This window comes from Felis catus, chromosome E2 (genome assembly GCF_018350175.1).
Source record: "Felis catus isolate Fca126 chromosome E2, F.catus_Fca126_mat1.0, whole genome shotgun sequence".
NCBI classification, from domain to species: domain Eukaryota; kingdom Metazoa; phylum Chordata; class Mammalia; order Carnivora; family Felidae; genus Felis; species Felis catus.
This window is the reverse complement of record NC_058382.1, coordinates 60,129,042-60,148,092: the sequence shown is the minus strand read 5'-3', so window position 1 is coordinate 60,148,092 and position 19,051 is coordinate 60,129,042. Positions and strand designations below refer to the sequence as shown.

Genomic DNA, 19,051 nt, shown 5'->3' with positions numbered 1-19,051 from the left:
GCGCCCCCCTGGGCCTGAGCCCTCCCCCAGGACACTGGGGGCAGCGTCTGAGAACTCCAGGGTGAAGAAGTGAGGTACGGGAGGATTACTGTCTGCTCACAAGCGAGCGTCCGAGGACAAGCAGCCACAAACCCCCAGAGATCCGTCACAATGTCCCAAATCCTTTCTGGGAATAGACCAGGTGCTATGGGATGAGTGTCTGTGTCCCGCCCCAAATCCCTATGTCGAAGCCACGACTTCTCGTGTGACGATGTCCGGAGATCAGGTCAGGCGGGTGAAACCCCGAGACGTGATTAGTGCCCTTCTAGGAGGGGGAGACCTCCGTACGCGTGTGCCAAGGAAGGCGGTGCGACCCTCGGGCAGAGGCTCCTGATGTGAGACCAACAGCCTCCGGGCCTGTGAGACATCAGGGTCTGTGGCAGTAGTCAGAGCCGCCCACACGCAGACAGAGGCAGACAGCGGGCAGACCTCCCCTTCCTCCCAGGGACGCGGGAAAGATGCCCTCAGGAGACGGAATTTTAAGAACTGTCCAATCCCCAGAAGACCAGCCGGGTGAGAGGGCAGCCAAGGCGCTGCAGGCGAGTTCAGAGACGGCTGTGAAAGAAAACACCCACCAGTGGACCCATGGGCACCTCTGATACATCAGCCTTGGGTTCGAGACCCACCGGGGCTGATTTTCCAGGACTTTTAAACAGAAGGAACGTCATAGACACGCACCGTGCTCTTGGATGTTCCTCAAAGACCTCGCCCACACACATCTCAAGTTCCACTTAGGAAAAACCCCTCCGACAAGACCCTGAATCCCAACTCCAGGAAGAAGGTCTCTCCGAGCACAGTGACCAGGGGTGTCACAGAGCGTTTGTCTCGGCCCTCTGATGTGCGACACCTCGTTTCTGGCCTCCGGGGTTCAGAAAGTGGACAACGAAAGACAGGCAAGGACACGGGCCTTTTCGTCGTGGCCCAGGGTCTGCAGGGTCGACCTTGAACAACTCAGCAGGAGCAGGGACCTGCATCCTGGCCCACCCGCACCCTCCCGGGACCACGATCATGTGCAGGATGCTGACACGGAACAGCCCGGTGGAGGGGACACCTGAGGTGAGGCGAACGGACACCAGGCGTCAGACGCAGCGCAAACGTGTTACCTTCCAGTGTAGAGCACTTCTCCCCGCTTTCTCCAAGTCAAATACCACCCAAATAGCAGCTTCACACTTGGCCGGGGGTGGGCTGCCTCTGCAGAGGAGAGTGCAGACGCTCAGGAGGAGCAAGGGCACATCCTACTTGACCACGTGCTCCTCCACCACGCACAGCACGGGCTGTGTTCGCGGCACCACCGTGCCCTGGAGACGGAAAACCACCACAGATAACCGGATGGCAAGGAGAACTTCCTCCGGAGGGGAGTCCACGCAGCGGAAGCCGTGCCCTGGTTGAGGGCGTGGCTGGGCCGCGGCCCAGGGCGGATCAGCAGAGGGAGGCGTGGAGCTTGGGCTCCTTCCCCCGGCACCTGTGCACTGGCCAAACCCACGCGGAGCCACAGGAGAGCAGCCACTAACCAGGGACGTCAGCGTCCTGCCCGGCCCCAGCGTGTCCTCTCCCGAGGATGTCCTGCACGCTGCCCATAGCTGTCGGATCACATAGGTAACATTTCGGTCATCAGAAGGGCCCCTGTCAATCATCGCTCAGCCTAAAGGTGAGCAGGTCCATCAGAGCCAGTGAGTTTGCGCCAAGGCGGCAGGACCGGCGGGGGGCCCCAGCCTGAGTCCGCAGCGCGGGCATTTGGCACGGAGGTCACCTTGCTTGTCACCATCAGCTGCACTCTGCCAGGGAGGAAGCAGAGCCTCCGAGGCTAACTTCTGTCTCAGCACCGCAGGCCAGCAGAAACACGAGCAAACAGAAGCAGCTCAGAGCACAGCTCTGCCGACTCCCCCCCGCCGGCCCCTCGCACCACGCGGCCTGATCCAATCACGTGTGGGTAACTGAGGCGGTCAGGAAACAGTGAGGATGACGTGGGCCTGGGACCCTCAAAGCCTCAGTGGACTCTGAAATGCTAAGGAGGACCGTTGAGCTAAATCCTTGCTATCTCAGCCTTAATTGAGAGGCAGAAACGGCCACCGGATGGGGCGTTTGCCAAAACACCTCTGATCACGGACCGTTTCTCCCTCGGGTGCTGATGGGGCATCACCCCAAATGGAAGAAAATTCTCTCAGAAAGACTTACCCACTGGTTACCCCACGAAGGCCTATTTTTAAAAAAAATTGTTTTAACGTTTATTCATTTTTGAGAGACAGAGACAGAGCATGAGCAGGGGAGGGGCAGAGAGAGAGGGAGACACAGAAACAGAAGCGGCTTCCAGGCCCCGAGCCGTTGGCACAGAGCCCGACGCGGGGCTCAGACTCATGCACCGTGAGATCGCGACCCGAGCCGAAGTCGGACGCTCCACTGACTGAGCCCCCCGGGCGCCCCAACGAAGGCCTATTTTTAAGGAGCCAAGGTTTCCCCTCCTACTTCAGCGAACCGCCCACTAACCGGCCCCTCTCAGAACCTCGTCGAGACCCCTGCACACCACGGGCGCACCCGGTGTCCAGCAGCTGGCGGCCCGCGTCTGGCCGTGTGGCCCAGGTGGTCTGCGTGTCACTCTACCGGCACCACTCCCGGGGAGCGGCTGCATCCGGGGACAGGCAGCGGCAGCCATCACGGGGGGCATGGGTCTGCGCCCTGACCGCTACCTTTCCCCAGGCTTCCGCTGCAAACTCAGACGCACACACGCATCTTCACTCTTCTCCAGCTAGAGCACCCAACTCAGGGCTCAGGCCAACTTTCGACGGTGGGCGCGGGACCGTCCCTGACGCCGAGTGCCGTGTACGTCTCGGGACGCAGAAACGGGGAGGGAGAACCGCTGGTGACAGCAACTGCACACGCTCAGAGGCACAGAGGAAAAAACAGAATTAAAACTCAGTCTGGGTCGCTGTCCAAGCTTTTGTTTTACTTTGGGAGTCAACACGAAATAATGGCCTGGATTTTGAAAGTAAGGGACCGTATTTGTTCGCACGAGAAAATAATTCCTCGATCGTTTTTCCACCTCCTTAACGTATGCTGTGCACGGAGCAGCCGTCAGTTCAGTAGGCTCATCTCCCTGCCTCCCTCTTGCTCGCGCACGCACACACGCAAGCCTGACGGTCTCGGATGTTACACTCGCTCTCCCACCCGAACCCCGCGGCGTGTTGCCCCTTTCATCTTCGAACTACAGACGATCCTCAGAGGACAGAAAAGAGACACGGTGGTGTTTCACGAAGTGTTTCCAGGTGTTCCCCTTTTCACCTGTGTGAGAGGAAACCAGGAACCTTTCTGGCTGCTCAGAACAGGGTGGAAACCACGCTGACTCTGTGATGTTACCGGGTCAGAAGCCGACCTCTGCCCTTGAACTGTGCAAAGCGTTAACACTGGCATTCGCACCGGCCCTGCTACGGACCGTCGCAAATTTCTAAACCTAATCCTCACGGAGTCCAGGGCGGAGCCTCCGGCATCTGCAGACGCGGCCCACGTGGTCCCGTGTGCCCGGCCCCTCTGCCAGCGGGACAACTGCACATCACGGGCTCCTGATGCGGGAGCAAAGGACCCGCGTTCTCACTGTCCCTCAGGTACCCAAGATGAACGAGTGAGTGAGACAACGTAGGATTCTGTTAAGTTATTCAGCTCACCATTAAAGCAGCAGCGTGAATCTGTTAACCAGGCACCGCGGTCGGAATGGATCTAGGATTTCTAGATCAAAGACTCCTCGTGAACACACAATGGATTGAATACTCGGCGGTTCACTCTCGAAGTGGGTTAAAAACAAATGGGAAGTTCTACTGTGCTTGAAAACTTTCTCTTCTGGGGGCGCCCGGGTGGCTCAGTCAGTTGGGCATCTGACTTCGGCTCAGGTCAGGATCTCGCGGTCAGCAGGTTCGAGCCCCGCGTCGGGCTCTGTGCTGACGGCTCAGAGCCGGAAGCCTACTTCTGATTCTGTGTCTCCCTCTCTTTCTGTTCCTCCCCTGCTTGTGCTCTGTCTCTCTCTCTAAAATAAAGATAAAAATTATTAAAAAAAAAAAAAACAACAACAAAAAACTTTCTCTTCTGTAGTAATCTCGTCATTTGATGGGTCAAGGGCTCAGTGTGACTCCAGGCGGGCTCTTGACTCTTACCCATCAAGACTCGGCACATGGCATGCCTCTCGCTGTCACAACGGCCGGGGGGTGGGTCCTCGATGGCCCTGCTTCCTCCCTGCTCAGCGTCCCACAGGATGGCCACGTGCTCCCGAGGTCTCCAGACCCTGAAGACCGACAGCATGCCGACGGCAGCCTTCCCACCTGACTTCCCGAGAAGGTTCTCCACTGACTAAGCTCTCTCCTTCCACAGGGAGGCTGGGGGCACAGGCTCGGGTTTCACGCAAGGGGGCCTGTCAGAGCACCTGAGTTTGCACGAGGCAAGTGCCAGGTTTGGTCAGAAGGGGAATGGAATGTCCTAACGGGTGTCCCTCTTTCATTCCCAACCTCTTTGATGAGGAAGAAGGGAAACTTCTGTCCAATGATAGCGGTATCAATGGCCATCTTGCTTCCAGAGTCTCACCTTCCACCCAACTCACTGCTAGCAGAAATTCAGAAATTCCGTTCCTAGGGCTGCGGTGGTGACCTGGCTTCCTCTCAGCCGTCCCACTAGAACGGCTCCTGGAACGGGAGTTTCGGGCCTAAAGAACCCTTCACATGCTCCCCAGCTGCTCTGCGTCATTAGCCGGACCGCCCGGTACACGGGCACCGGCTGTGGACTGCGGCTGCCCAACCGGTCACGTGAACGTGCCACCCGTGACACAGCAGGCCCGCAAGCGAGAAACAGAGACATTAAAAAGATGGTGAGAGAAAAGCGTAAAGAAATCACCACACCTCCCTCATGCACAAAAATTTCCACAAGTTGGATCCCACCAAAGAGAATTTTGCAATTACTCAGCAGTCACAACTTTTCAGCCTACTGAGCTGTAAGCATTAGATAAGTATTCTCCCATACGTTTCCAGGCTATTACTCATGATGAAAATCATCAGTGAATGTATGTTCCATTTCTAAACAGCTTAAAAATGTTTGGAAATGCCTTCCATCCGCACATCTTACAATTAACTAAGAGCTAATTTGGAATAATCATTACTGAATTCATTCATCAATATTCATTAAGAACGGATAACAATACCGTACTAAGTGCTGCAGAGAATAGAAATGAATAAAATCTGTGGATCTGATGGTATTAAAACTATCTGATTCAACCTCTTAAACACGTGAAACTGACTGTAAGGCCTGCCCTTGATTTGAAGACCCCTCCCTTGACTGGTCACAAAACTCTGATGCGAGATCAACCAAAGGGGCTCAGGGAGGACCGTGAGTACTCCACCAGCACGCGGTGTGGCCACACGGTTGGAAGCGCTTTGCGTGTTATAAAGCTCCTTCGGCCTCAACTTCTCTGAGCCCCTCAAAGACGACAACACTTCAGCCTCATAAAATACTGTAAAACTACATTTAAATAATCACTTCATCCAACCTCTCGCGAAACGTGGTTAATATCCTTCCCACCCAAACCACTGCCCGGCGCGAGACCGACCTGTCGGTGACAGTCAGAGGACACACGACGGGCCTAAAGCGACAGCCAGCATCACCGACGCATCGTCCCCAAGCCTGAAACGACTGTCCGTGCTGCTCACGAGAGACCAAGACCCTCCAGGACGAGCTCTCGGGTGCCCTGTGCCCACTTGCACCCACGCTGCTTCGTACGACAAGCCTCTGCCGGGGACCCGAAGGCCTCCTGCAGAACTGGAGCCAGCAGCAGGGAACCCCGGGGCGCCACCCAGGCCAGCCGCCTCACACAGGGTGACAGACCCACAGCCTCTCGTGGCCAGCCGGCCAGGCTTCCCCAACCAGGCGACAGGAGAGGCGTGCTTGTTTCCGTGACTTCTCTAGGATGTTTTTGGAACTAATCAACACCAAACTCGCCGCTTCTGGCCTTTACGGCTTCAATTATATTTTCCACCATTTCTAGTTAGGGAAGGTTTTCCCGTGAGGGATTAATTCCCTGAGCTACGCAGGTTCTCCAAGATTTCTGTGAGTGTTTGGCATGCAACGCAGAAACGCATTTTCTTGAACGGAACGTTTTTATCAGAAGTGAAGCGACACAGCGTGTGCCCCGTACGTGAGACGTCGGGACTGTTCTCCCCGGCGTGGCAAGCCAGCAAAAGCGGACCGCGGCCTCCCGAGACACAACGTTCTGCTACCGCTACACGGGAAAGCATCACACGCACACCCACTGCGCGCACACCTTCTGCACACACACCTACTGCGCATACACCTGCACACCTCCCGTGTGCCCACCTTCACACACATCTGCTATGCGCCTTTTGCGCACACACCTGCACCTACGCCAAATACGATCAACACATACACACTTCTCCTCACCCACTCCGCAAAAAAAGTTACGCCACGTAAAATGTTGAATACTTCCCATCTCTTCTCCGGCTGGGTTGAGAAGGCCTCGTCTCGCAGAAAAAATTCTGAAAGCTACGGAAATTCACTTCTCAAGTATAAGGAGGAATACACACGCCAACAAAGCCAAGAGAGGTGCAGAGTTTGAAGAGCGTCCGCCTGCCGCTGGATGTCGGTAAAGTGACGTCACAAATACGCAGCGAGAGGAGCCCAGGCTACTGACGCGCTTCGCTTTCGTATAAAGGAAGTGTGTGTGTGGTGTGTTCGTCATCGCAGAGAACACAGAATTCTCCAGGTGTGCAAGGGAACTGAGGCCGGTCAGCTTATACACGTCTATAAACGCTTTCACGCGCATCTGAGGACGTCAACTACAACTATCAGAAAAACAAAACCCGGTATCCCGACACACAGTTGACACGGCGCTAACCGTTCTGTGATGCGTGGTCTAAGCAACGTGACCAAAGGCCAAGCCTTTAAAGATTCCCCACGTGGCTGAAGATCTCCCACGTGTAGAGACATAACTGACCCAGGTCTGAGTGTCTCAACACATAGGATTTTGCCTAGCAGCAGACTTTTGGGTCCCAAGGGAGTATTTCAATCTTCCTAAATCCAAACCTGCTGGATCCGAATCCTAAGCTGTACGTGCAGCCTGCCTCAGGAAGCGACACCGCGCAGCTCCACAGCTCTGCCCCGCGCCCAAGCGCCCACCCAACGCCCACATAACCAGAAACGGCCCCCGTGCGTCTGCCCCTTAGTTTCCGCGTACGTTTCCACAGCTCAAGTCGTCTCGGCCCCAACAGAAGTTCGAAGAGCCGTCACTTCGGCAGGGCCAGAAAGGGCAGAGAGGGCACAGATGAGAACACAGCTCAAGAAAATCAACAATCGCACGAGAGCGCGTGGAGGTGGAGGGGACGGGAGTCGTGTCGCCCTGGTGGTGCTCACGGTGTTCTGGAGAACGGGGCCGGGATGGGGCTCCAGGAGCCACGAGAGCCACCCCTGGCCCCCCTCCCTGCACAGTGCGGGAGGGGCCAGGGTCTCCTACCCCGTGTGTGAGGCACGCGTTAACACTCACCCAGCTCCTGAGTGCAATCTCGTCTCCTCACCAGGCGTGCTGCGAGAGAGGTTCTGATACAGGAGAAAACACGCGTCCAGCTCCAGAAAGGGTGCCTGAGTCACTGCAGGCAGACGGCTCGCTCCTTATGGCGCTCTGGATGGCAAGGCACGGCCAGCTTTCTAAAGGTGATCCGCATACGATGGGGAACCTTGCTATGGTACATTCAAGGTCAGTGACCACTAACTTCTGGTTCTTGGTTGTGTGTTGGTCTTTAATAACAACTTAACATTAACTACAAGCAAAGAGGCACCAGTGCCCTCTCAGGAACGGGTGCCTGTCTTTGGGTGCTGAAGAACCCAGTAAGCAGAGAGGAGCCGCAGACGTGGTGCTCCAAGAAGAATCTGAGATCAGCGAGCAGCGGTGGCCAATTACCCACAAACACGCTCCTTCTGGAGCATTATTTCTAGTCACATGAATACATGTTTAGGCCTTTGCTTTGTTTTCTTAAACTCCCAAAGAAACAAGATGAGTAGAATAAAAAAAATGTCTCAGAAACAAAGTCAAAAGCTATTATTTTTTAGGGTTGCTGGGTGGCTGTCGGTTAAGCATCAGACTTCAGGTCAGTCTCACAGCTCGTGGGTTTGAGCCCCATGTCGGGCTCTATGCTGACAGCTCAGAGCCTGGATCCTGCTTCAGATTCTGTGTCTCCCCCTCTCTCTGCCGCCTCTCTGCTCGCACTCTGTCTCTCTCAAAAAAAATTTTTTATGTTTATTTTTGACAGACAGAGGGAGACAGAGCATGAGTGGGGGAGGGGCAGAGAGAGGGAGACACAGAGTCCAAAGGAGGCTCCAGGTTCTGAGCTGTCAGCACAGAGCCCGACGTGGGGCTCAAACTCACGGACTATGAGATCATGACCCGAGCCGAAGTCGGACACTCAACCAACTGAGCCACCCAGGCAACCCCCGCAAAAAATTTCTTTAATCTAAATTTTTTTTAACGCAGAAAAAAAATGTAAGACTATCTCAACAGCTGAATAAGTGTTTCACAACGTATAATTACAAAAATGCACTCAACTTTTATCCTCAGCCAAGCTGCCCCAACAGAGTACACCTTCACAAATCACACAAACTTTCTCAGTGTGGATTTACCCCACACGAGTGGGCTTCTGTCTGCCCGAGGTCATGACACTGGTGTTGACAGACTAACCCCCAACCCATCAGCCTAAACAGGCAGGGTCATTTCTGGGGGCGTCAGCATGTTGCGTGATTCACCCAATAAACGTCTCCACAGAAACATTCAGGTGCTCATAACTCAGTGCTGCCCCCGCAGCCCACGCTTCCCACAGGCCTACTGTGCACGTGGGCAGGGTCCCTCCCTGTTACAACATGGGCCCCGCCTTTAAGGGGCTCAGAGTCCAGCCACCCTGGGCACAGAATGGCTGCCGAGAGACGCCGTGATCCTCTTTGCAGGCAACCTCACAGCTTATCCTTCCCAGCCCACGATCACGGCACGGACATTCCACACCGACCACCAAGGAGAGCAGGGTCAATGGCCTCAGTCCTCAAATGCTGATGACTTCTCCTCTCGGAACCCTGCCAGCATGCCGTGGGGCCCGAGCCGCCGGCCAGGGGCCAGGCCAGCTCCGGCCCCAGGAGCACACCCTCAACAGGGCGCCCTCCTCAGACCCCAGGACCCCAGGGATGGTACCCGGTGCAGAACCCAGCGAAGCCAGAGTCATGAAGGTAACGACCAGCCGTGGTCGTCAGCCCCGAGGTCTGAGGCCGTTTGTTGTAGAGCAAGAGGTGACTGAATCAAGAGTGACGGTTCAACTCCTCGCACGGGGAAGTCCTCCTGCCTACGCTTCTACTCTCAGGTTTTCGGCACCCGCAACCAGCGTCAAATAGTTTAAAATACAATAGATGCACGCATGCACGCAGTCACCCAGACGTACGGATTTCTGCTTGTTTGTGCTTTCAGGCAACTGAATCACGACTCACTCCCGACTGGTTCTAATTCTGGCAGATTTAGACCAAGACTCTCCTGTAACTGCCGTGCCAACGCCAGTCAATGTCTGCGATCTGCAGGAATACAAGCACCTTCCTGTCCAACCATCATCCGCACTTCCATGACGAAGTGAGATGAACCACTGACTCTGTTCCACTGGCAACTTAAAATTCTCAAGCGATCGTCACCAAGTACATGTCTCAAAAGCGGTACGTATACTAACTGAAAAGCACCCTGCCTATATTTAACTGCCTTTATCCCAGTTGACTCTGCCTTAATTACGCGAGGAAACCCAAGAGACAAGATTTACATCCTCGTTAACGTAACCGAAATGCTTGGCAGGCAAGGGACCCCATTGCTCTCCTAAAGAATGTTCTCAATTTGAGCAGAATTACAATATGCTCTAATTGAAACAACACATTTCCTATGCCTGATGTAATCTAACCTCCCAAGAAAACAACTTCAGAGAAGTTAAGAGGGGAAAATAAAGCATTTTCGGTTTAGCAACATAATGAGTCACAGGCGATGTCCAGTCTTGGTATGAAGTCACATGGCGGGAAGCTTGACGACTCGAGTGAGCGAGCGACCTCAGAGCACACCCACCTCTGCTATGGCACCCAAGCCGGCCGGCCTCCCACTCTGACGGCACCCAACACCCACAGCAGAGGGGGGTCCGCCACGCGGGCTCGTATTCCTACACCACCACCATCTGTCCCGCTTGCCACAGGCATCCATACCTGACACTTTCAAATCACAACTCGTTTCGCGGAAACAAATCTGACACTGACAACATTTTCAGAACAAACGCCCTCTGTCTTCGGCCGCTTCTTCCCTGCACGACTCAAACTGAACCTCTCTGCACGGAGTCTGTACTCCCACGTCTAATTCTACAACCGCACTGCAATCTCTTAAACTGGGTACAGTTTTTTAGTTGTCCTTCCAACTGATTGGAAGAGCTGGAAAACTACCGTGAGTTGGCCCAGGCTTCAATCACATAAATCGATCAGAACCAGAGCACGTACCTGTTGCTACCTGAACCCTGAGCATCCAAATATTCCCGACAAAGACTCGGCAACGGTTTTATCCAATACTCACCATTCAAATTTAAAAACCGTTGGAACAAATTCAGAGCCAAGTGTTTGTGCTGTGTGTGATTTCTGAGGTGGGGGCAAGCCACGATCACATCTGGGCCCGGCCACAGGTACCGCCCGTCAGCCCCCCTCAAGTCCCAGGTTCCCTTCTGCCAGCATCTGGGGACACTACTCACTGGAGTCAAAGTCAGACGGCATCTTACATAGTCCTAGCCATATAAAGAGACAGCAGAATTCACCCTCAACGCTTCGGTCTATTACTGTGAAGGACACAAAACACCAGCATTAAGTTCATGAAGCACCACGTACTCAGGACGCTGGTGCCCGAAAGCTGTGAACCGAGCATAAGTCCTCTGTGGACGTAACACAGATCTGACAGTGTTTTATCTGGGAAGGTGGGAGTCTGGGATGGGCTGGAAGGCGCCTTCACTGTTCCCACTTGGGATCTCAGACCAGAAAGCACCACGCACTGGAGTCTTCTGTCCAGGACAAGCTCAGGAGGAGCTGGGATCTGAACCGTGAGCATGTCTCGCTAGGGCCAAACTCTGACTCGCAGCCGCAGGGGGCTTATCGTGGGGCTCTGACGACGGGTGACAGGACAGAGGGCGCACACCACAGCTTCTACCAGACTCTACAATGCACAGACGACGTCCCCGCACAGAGCCGGGTCTGCCTGTCCCGCAGGCGAGGTGGTGTGAGGGCACGGCCGGACGGAGCAACCCCAGGCAGGCTCTGGGTGTCCTCACCACCCCTCCTCCAACAGGAACTTGGCCTGTTCCCCCCCCACCCCATACTCAAAAAAGCTCTCCCAGCAGACGACAGGTAATCAAGCACCTTCTTGAGCTCCCCTATCGAGCTTAGGGTCCCTGGAATCCAAGGGTGAACATCGACCTGTTGGACTTCATGGGGACTGTTTATGGCAGGCCCCACTTGTGAGGTTCGCATTCAAACCTGAAAAGTTTCAAGTCCACATCTACGAGGCACCTTGGGACGTCTGCCTCAAAGTCAGAAAGCCAAACAACACTCTTGGCCACAGGCCCCTCTGCTTCCCGGAAGGTCTGCTCACGGGAAGGGCAGCGGTGTGGAAAGGGAACGTCCCTTCTCCTCAAGATCAGCGTCGTCCTCCTGAGTCCCGAGCCCGCACGGCCTCGCCCTGCCCCAGACAAGAGCCGGCATCACGAGGAGCGGGACAAAACAGGCTGACACATCTCTGGAGGTAATGAGGCTCCTGGACGATGAAACGCAGACAGCCATGCGACAAAAGTCTGGAATTTACTGCCTGTGCCAGGACAAGTTACGGCGAAAGGACAGACACCGAGGCACAATCTTCTTAGAATTTAAGAGTGACTCCTAAAACATTTTCAACCGCATCATTCTTAACTAATGCACAAAACCGGGCCAAACTCGAATCCTGTGTTACTCATCTGAAAGTATTTTTTTAAATGTCTCGCCAAGGTTAAAACGTCTACACAACGTTACAAGCCCCTCCCATGCATGGAGGGGCAAGGCCGACAAAGCAGGAGTTCGGCCCGAGCCGGACACCACGCCGTGGCCACTGCGACCGGCCTACGTGTTCCAGGGCCGTCTCGTTAACGCCTGCCGGGCTCAGCTTCCTGGGGCAGGGACAGAAGCAAGGCTCGCTGGCGCTCGTAAAAAAGGCTGCCTTGACCGAGAGGTTCACTCTACAAGGGACTCTGCTGCTAAAGACGGGCCTGGGGGTTTTCTCAGCCACTTCCTCCCCAGCTCCTGTGTCGGCAGCACCGTGGTCCCCACCTGGGATTTTCGGTCACACAAACACAGTGCCTCGTGCCACCTCACCTTCTACTTGCCGAGGGTTCCCTAAGAGGACCAAACCCCGTGCGGCATTTCTGTAAGAAACAATTTTTATTCGTTTTGAACAACTAAATTTCTAAGTTAAATTGCTTTTCACTGATCAGGTTCAGCTACTCTTTCTTTAAAAGGCTCATTCGTGGCATTAATAATAACAAGAAACAGAGTATCTCCTAATTAACTAATGCTTAAGTACACGGCTTTCCGAATAATGTCTGTCTGTCTGTCTCTCTCTCTCTCATACACACACGACAAACTGACAAAACGACAGGTTGTTCTCTGCCAGAACTGCCCTCTTCTCCTAGACAGCGCCACAGGGCCGACCCGGGGTGGGGGGTGCCCCACAACCACCAGTTTTCTCCGACCAAGAGCAAGTAGGAGATTCAGGCACGTTACGTCCAGAAGGAGCTGCGGGGCCGGGGGCCCCTGTCGCTGGCAGAGGCCGGCCTGACCCCCACCGCCGCTCCCAGCCGGGCCTTCCGGCACAGACCAGCTGCGACTGCCCCTCCAGGACAGGGCTGCCCCTCTCCCAGACCCCGCCCTGCTTCCTCGGCAGGAGGAGCTCTTCCACGCCCCTCCCCGGGAGCCCCCAGTCACGGTGAGGACACACCACCCGCGCGTGAGCAGCAAAAGGCCTAGAGACCCAGCGACAGGGGCAGCCAGGTGACACGGCACTGGAGGTGGAGGCTCCTGGACGACGAAAGGCAACTCCCGACTCCTTCGGGAAGATTTCATTTTAATGCTCAAGTACCAAGAGTATCCCAATTTTCCTGAAGTAGATGAGATGGCTTCAGAAGTATGCTGAAAAAGAGTTTGGAGTTCAAGTATTCACAATCGTTTTTCTTAAACTTAACTGAGACCCTAAAAAAAAAAAAGCATAAGCTTTCTATGCACTGCTTTATCTAATTATCTTTTATCAAGACATGAAAAGAAAGATGTGTTAATGTCCACGACGTAAACGCTATGTAATCGTAAATGTTTTAAAAATTACTTAATGACAACATCTTAGAACTTTAGATCTTAGAACTTACAACTCAGAACATCTTAGCTCTTAAAGTGACATCAGCGGTCATTGATTCTGGTCCTGTTCAAACTGCGGTCACAAAGTCGAGTTAACGTGTCCCATCACAACCAATCTTCAAAAAAGATTAAAAAAAAAAAAAAACAGAAAGAACAGGACAGAATAAAAAGCGTGAAAGCAATCAGCACGCAGTGAGGCCACTGTCATTCTGCGAGCCCACTCCGACCGTGCGTGCGCACGAGGGAGACGGCGAGAGCCGCGGGGCAGAACCACGTTCTCACCGTGGACACGGGCGCGTGGCCCGCGGGCCGGCATCTGCTCCACCACGTGCCCTGGCCGCCCACCCGCCGCAGCGAGCGAGGAAGGACGGGCCCGACGAGCGGGAAGGACCCGGAGCAGAGGCCCAGCGCGGGTGGGCACGACCACCGCACCAAGAGCGCCTCCCTGAGGCAGCAAGGGTCCGCCTGCGTGAGCACGTCACTCCGTGAAAAAGCTCCCAGGACCTGAGGAAGGCCATCGTTTGTTTCTCTTTTACAATGCATCCCAATCGTCTCCTCCACCCCACCGCAGACGGCAACCCTAGGGCTCTTAGTCCTTGAGAACTGTTTTCCCTTTTCAGAATCTTCTGAAAATCCACACGGAATTAAAACTCCTCCCGTCATACCAACCGCTAACTCAGGAGACTGAAATCCCTTAAGCACGAGATCACTTCACGCGCCTCACACTTTTACCCGTGCTTCATCCACACATCCAGCTGGCATCCTGTGAATCGCTACGGGGCAGGACTGGCTCCGGCCTCCTCCTGAGAATTCCACATTTCTCTGCTCCCGATCTGATCTGCTACACGAGGCCCACCCTCTCAAACAAATCCCACGGTTCCAAGTACCACGCGGGCACTCCCGGCGCTTCACCGTTCCAAGTTCACGGCCCTCCGTTCCCACAGCAGGAGAGGTTAGCCCCGAAGCGCTCACTGAGCCGGGAACAGTACAAGAAGTCACCTGCACCCCCACGGGCCCTGTGCTCAGACTGGGGACGACACACATCAGCACAGCAGGAACCAGCCCAACCAAGTGCCTCTCTGAACACCAGGGAGCACCGGAAACAGGGCCACAAGCGCTGAGGCTCCTCCGTCGCACTCCCGGAAGGCGCCCTCGCCCAGAGCCCGTGACCAGAATAAACGGCTGCATTTTAATTTCAACCTCAACAAACCTGGCCATCTAGCTTCCCCCCAAAATAGATCAGGAAGGATTAGGAAGTGGTCATCGCACGTAGCCAGGAACGGCCGGGAAGAGAATAGGAAACGTGAACATGCCACCTGGCCTGGGGCCGCCCGGAACCTGCTCTCGGCCGTGACCGTCCCCCGGAATGCGGCTTCCAACTAAACCTGTGGTTCTCCGCCGGGCTGCAAGTCAGCTGTCCTTCCTCTGACCCTTCTCTCCCACACTTGGGGGACGACACAAGCGCCCTAAGCCCGTGTCTCTAAAGCGCCAGGCGCACTCTCACGTGACCCCGTGGCCACATGAGGTCTGAAGCCCAGGGGGCCCCACACAGGACAGGACTGGGATCTCGCCCCGTGTAGCCCGAAGAGCACAGACGGCACTGTCTGTGGCGGCACTGGCAGACCCACAGCCCGGGGCCGTGCGAACGCAGGGCAACCGACCCGAGAGGCCACGACAAAGGTGCCAGCCCTCACTCTGGACGTGGCCTCACGGGCCCACCGGCGGCAGCAAAGCACAGCACACGTGTCCCTCCGTCCCATCCACGAAACCAAGGACAACCACGGCCCCACAGGAGCAGGATGGGGAGGGGCTCGGCGGTCCCGGTCAGGAAGCAAGTGGAATGAGAGGGCCGGGCGGTGTGGGCTCTGGCCCCTGACTGACTCTCGGCTGCTCTGGAAGGATCTGGGGCGTTGCCGCATAATGATTCCCAGTGACAGACAGAACTACCGAGTAAGAACCGAACACGAAGCTAATGAGACCGGCGGTGGGTCTGTGAACTCCAGAACAACAAGAACACGTGACTTTCTTCGGGGGGCTTCTGGAATTTAGGGAGGCTCTTCTCTCTGCAGAGCAGAGATGGCCTTTCAACACCTCTGCTGCCTACAACCGGAACCGGCCGATCTTCGATAAACCAAACGCCAACGCCCGCGCCAGGCCGGGAAAAGGCTCCATCACGCGGCAACTGGGGAGGCCACGTCTGGAGGGGAAGGAGCCACCGCGCCCCGGCACTGTCCTCCTGCGGGCGGGGGAGGCCGGTGCACAAAGAGACAGAGCCGACGGGCCGTGGGGGCGAGGGCGAGAGAGTGAACCACGGACGCTCCCGCCTGCGACGCGGCCACACTTCTAGGTCACCCTGTCAGCGACCTCGAGGCGAGTGGAGGCTTCTTCTGTGTCTTGTGAAACATCATTCTCTGTTCAAGTTTTTGGGGAAGTTAAAAAACGAAGTGGTCACAAGCAGGGTAACTCAGTACGAACAAGACCCGGCCAAGTGATAAAGTAACAGAAAGGAATTTCCACAAACGGCAAACAAGAAAGGAGCAGCTGGCGGACGTGACAGAAAAAGGCAGCTTTACACGAACACACGCGGCTCACCTCACCTCACGTGAACACACACGCTGCTCGCTTCCGTCAGAGAGCAGAGTCTCCTTCAGAAAAGAACCAAGGTGACGGACCCTGAAACTCCTCCGGCCGCCACCAGTGTTGCCCCTGCCTGCCCCCAAGGCGTGTGGGTCACCGGAGGCCCGCGAACACGACGGACAGTGAGAGTCAGGCCGAGGTGGGAAGGCAGCATGGGATTCCACAGGCAAACAGAATCGGACGGTTCACAGACCGTTATGCGCGACACAGACGGCGATCGCGATGGCAGCCGTGGGGACTTGGCAGGGCGCTGGCGAAGAAGCAGGGAGCTAAGAAGCAGGGAGGGCGCCCGACGGTCGAACGCAGGGGAAAGGACGGCTGCTCGCGGAGGACAGGCCCGGGCGCGACGGCCGACTCCTGTGAGGCAGCACTTGGTAACTGTGCACACAAGTCTCCGGTCTGCGGACTCTTCCGAGAGGGGCTCTTCTGACGGCCACCACGGGAGCCTTTCCTGAGCTAAAAGCAGCACCTGCCGTCTCGTCCACAGAGGCTGGGCTCTCCGCTCTCACGGGGTGTTGGGGACGTGCGCTCTACAATCATACACCGGCACGGTACTCACGTGCTACAAAAACCTGATTATTTCTCAAATCTCCTGGAATCCTGCTCAGGAATAGAGACGGGAACGAGGAGGATATCAAATGTAACATACTTTCCTTTCTCACGAATTACAAAGTTCAGCAACATTTTCATTAGGATGAAATTTCACTCCCAGTATAAACACAAACCACGAAGTTGTCAAAACCGGAGATAAACTACACATGACGACCCGTCCTCTCCCACCCAGACAGGACATCTCGTGCCCGACCGAGAGAAACATGCGGCACAAACCTGCTGAGAACCGACCTGTACGGGCCTGACCAGCAACCCGATCTCCGAGACAGGGCTCAGAGGCAACAACTGGGGACCGTTCGGTAACCCTGCAACGCTTCGGCTTTTTGGCGCTTCAAGACTCTGATGAAAACCTCACGCGCAGGTTTCAAGACGAAACCGAAAACCGAGGCACTCCGATCTAAACAAGTGACTGAACTTAAGGTCTGTGCACTTCTCCCCAGGCGTTCGGAGGGTTTCAGATGAAACCCGGGGGGTGCCGCTGTCCTCCTGCTTCTGATTCCAGGGACACACGTCCTCATGCCCCATGCACGGCAGACACCGGGCCATCGCCACTGACGACGGGAACGCACACAGGTGTTTCAGAAGGGGAGAACACGGCTGGTTTCGAGAACAGCACGTACCATCTCGACACGAATCGAGCTCGAGGTCTGTGGCTCGTAAGTCACGTTTCAAAGAAAAGGAAGATTCTTCAGACTCTCTCCCGTAATTATTCAAAGGTTATAAAGGTCTCTTTAATACAAATTCTTCAAAAGGACGTGAAAATATCCATCCCCAAATCCACCAGGAATTTAGACTCGATCTAGAAAGCAAATCACGCCCTCCAACCCTCACAGCAGGAGCACTCTCCTTTGTAAAGACAATTTGTATCAGGTTCTCAGTGACTGTGCAGTTACACTTTCGTCAGAGATACTTGGGAAGGTGGTGACTGGCATTTGGCCACACAAGAACAAAACCGAGCTCGTTCTAACACACAGCGACTGCACGAACCCAGCATCCACAACGTTCGTGGAAATTAACAACGATCAACAGCCGGTGCAGTTCCATCTACAAACAGCTACATCAACTCCCACAAAGAACCAAATGCAGCCCAGAGCCCCACTGCCAAGGGTCCACGTCCTTCAGGATGTCTGCGGCCGGCAAGGGTAAAGCCGGCACTTCCCCAAAGTTAACGCTGCACCACCCTCTCGCTCCCGGGCCGGCCCGGCGCAGCGCGACGCGAGGTCTGGTGACGCGCACGGCAAGCGGGCAGTAAGTGACAGCAGATGCACACTCACCTGCCCGTCCTGTCCCACGTGGTGGATCTGGAGATTGCCCTGCAGAATGGGTGGAAAAAGGAGAAGTCAAGGACCGGAACAACTTCCAGACACGAGGAGACAGGGGCAGGAGCGCCCCGTGCCACGTGTGAATAGCCAGCAAAACCACTAACAGCAGTTCTACAAAAGTTCAGCCCCTTGTAGCAATAAAAACTCCACAACAAAATATCTTAAAACTGAGTTTACAGACACTTTTTCCTCTTTTAAGAAGAAAAACTGTGAAAGACGTCGTGCTCACCTCCCCCCATCCTGACCCCAAATGAAAATGTCATTTTTCCCCCGAACATTTCATTTTAAAACAACTCTGATGACAAGAACCAACAGCAGCACAGAGAGGTCCCGCGTTCTCCTCATCCAGCGTCCCTGACGGGGACACAGGAAGACACGGGACAAAACACAACCAACCAGACGCAGGCCCACTGGCGTCTCACCAGGTGGAAATGCACTGTCACGTCTTTGGGGAAAAAATGATTGGTTTAGGTCTGGTAGGCTCTTCTGCCACTGTCCTCACAGATACCTTCATTGGGACAAAATATTTAATTGTTAAAGGAACAAGCTAAGGCTTTGCTGTGATAAAACTAATCACATACTCTAACTTATTACGAGGTAACCATTAGTGGCAGCAGCAATTTCTTCTAATTCCTGGCACTCAATTCCTAACAGAAACAGAAAATGCAGGATCGCATGAACAATAGGGAGGCGTTTATGAAATCCAAAAGGGCAAAGTTGATCAAAAAACTGAAATCCAAGCAGCAGTCTAATGATTTTTTTTAGCAACAAGAATATTAAAACAAATCTGTATGGATTTTCCTTCTGGAGGCTACGAGCAAATTAAGCGCCCTGCACAGTGGAGGATCCTGCCAGCCGTCTCGGGCCGCTGGCTGGGCCTCGGCACCTCCGAAACGGACCTTCCCCACCCCCCCAAGAGAACACCCCGCCCGCGGCCTCCTGCAACCCGTGTCCACTCTCCTTTCCTTCCCCACCCGGTACGGGTTTCC

At 54.9% G+C, this 19,051-nt stretch overlaps 1 protein-coding gene across 13 annotated transcripts in view; it reads right to left on the bottom strand.

Annotated features, from left to right (window-relative positions):
- Positions 1 to 19,051, bottom strand: part of BANP (BTG3 associated nuclear protein) — a 304,623-nt gene that overhangs the window by 202,883 nt on the left and 82,689 nt on the right. For all 13 annotated transcript variants that reach the window (XM_045045585.1, XM_045045590.1, XM_045045583.1 and 10 more), the window contains one exon: positions 18,015 to 18,053. In XM_045045585.1, coding sequence (XP_044901520.1) covers positions 18,015 to 18,053 — 39 coding nt within the window. The remainder of the gene's footprint in view (positions 1 to 18,014; positions 18,054 to 19,051) is intronic.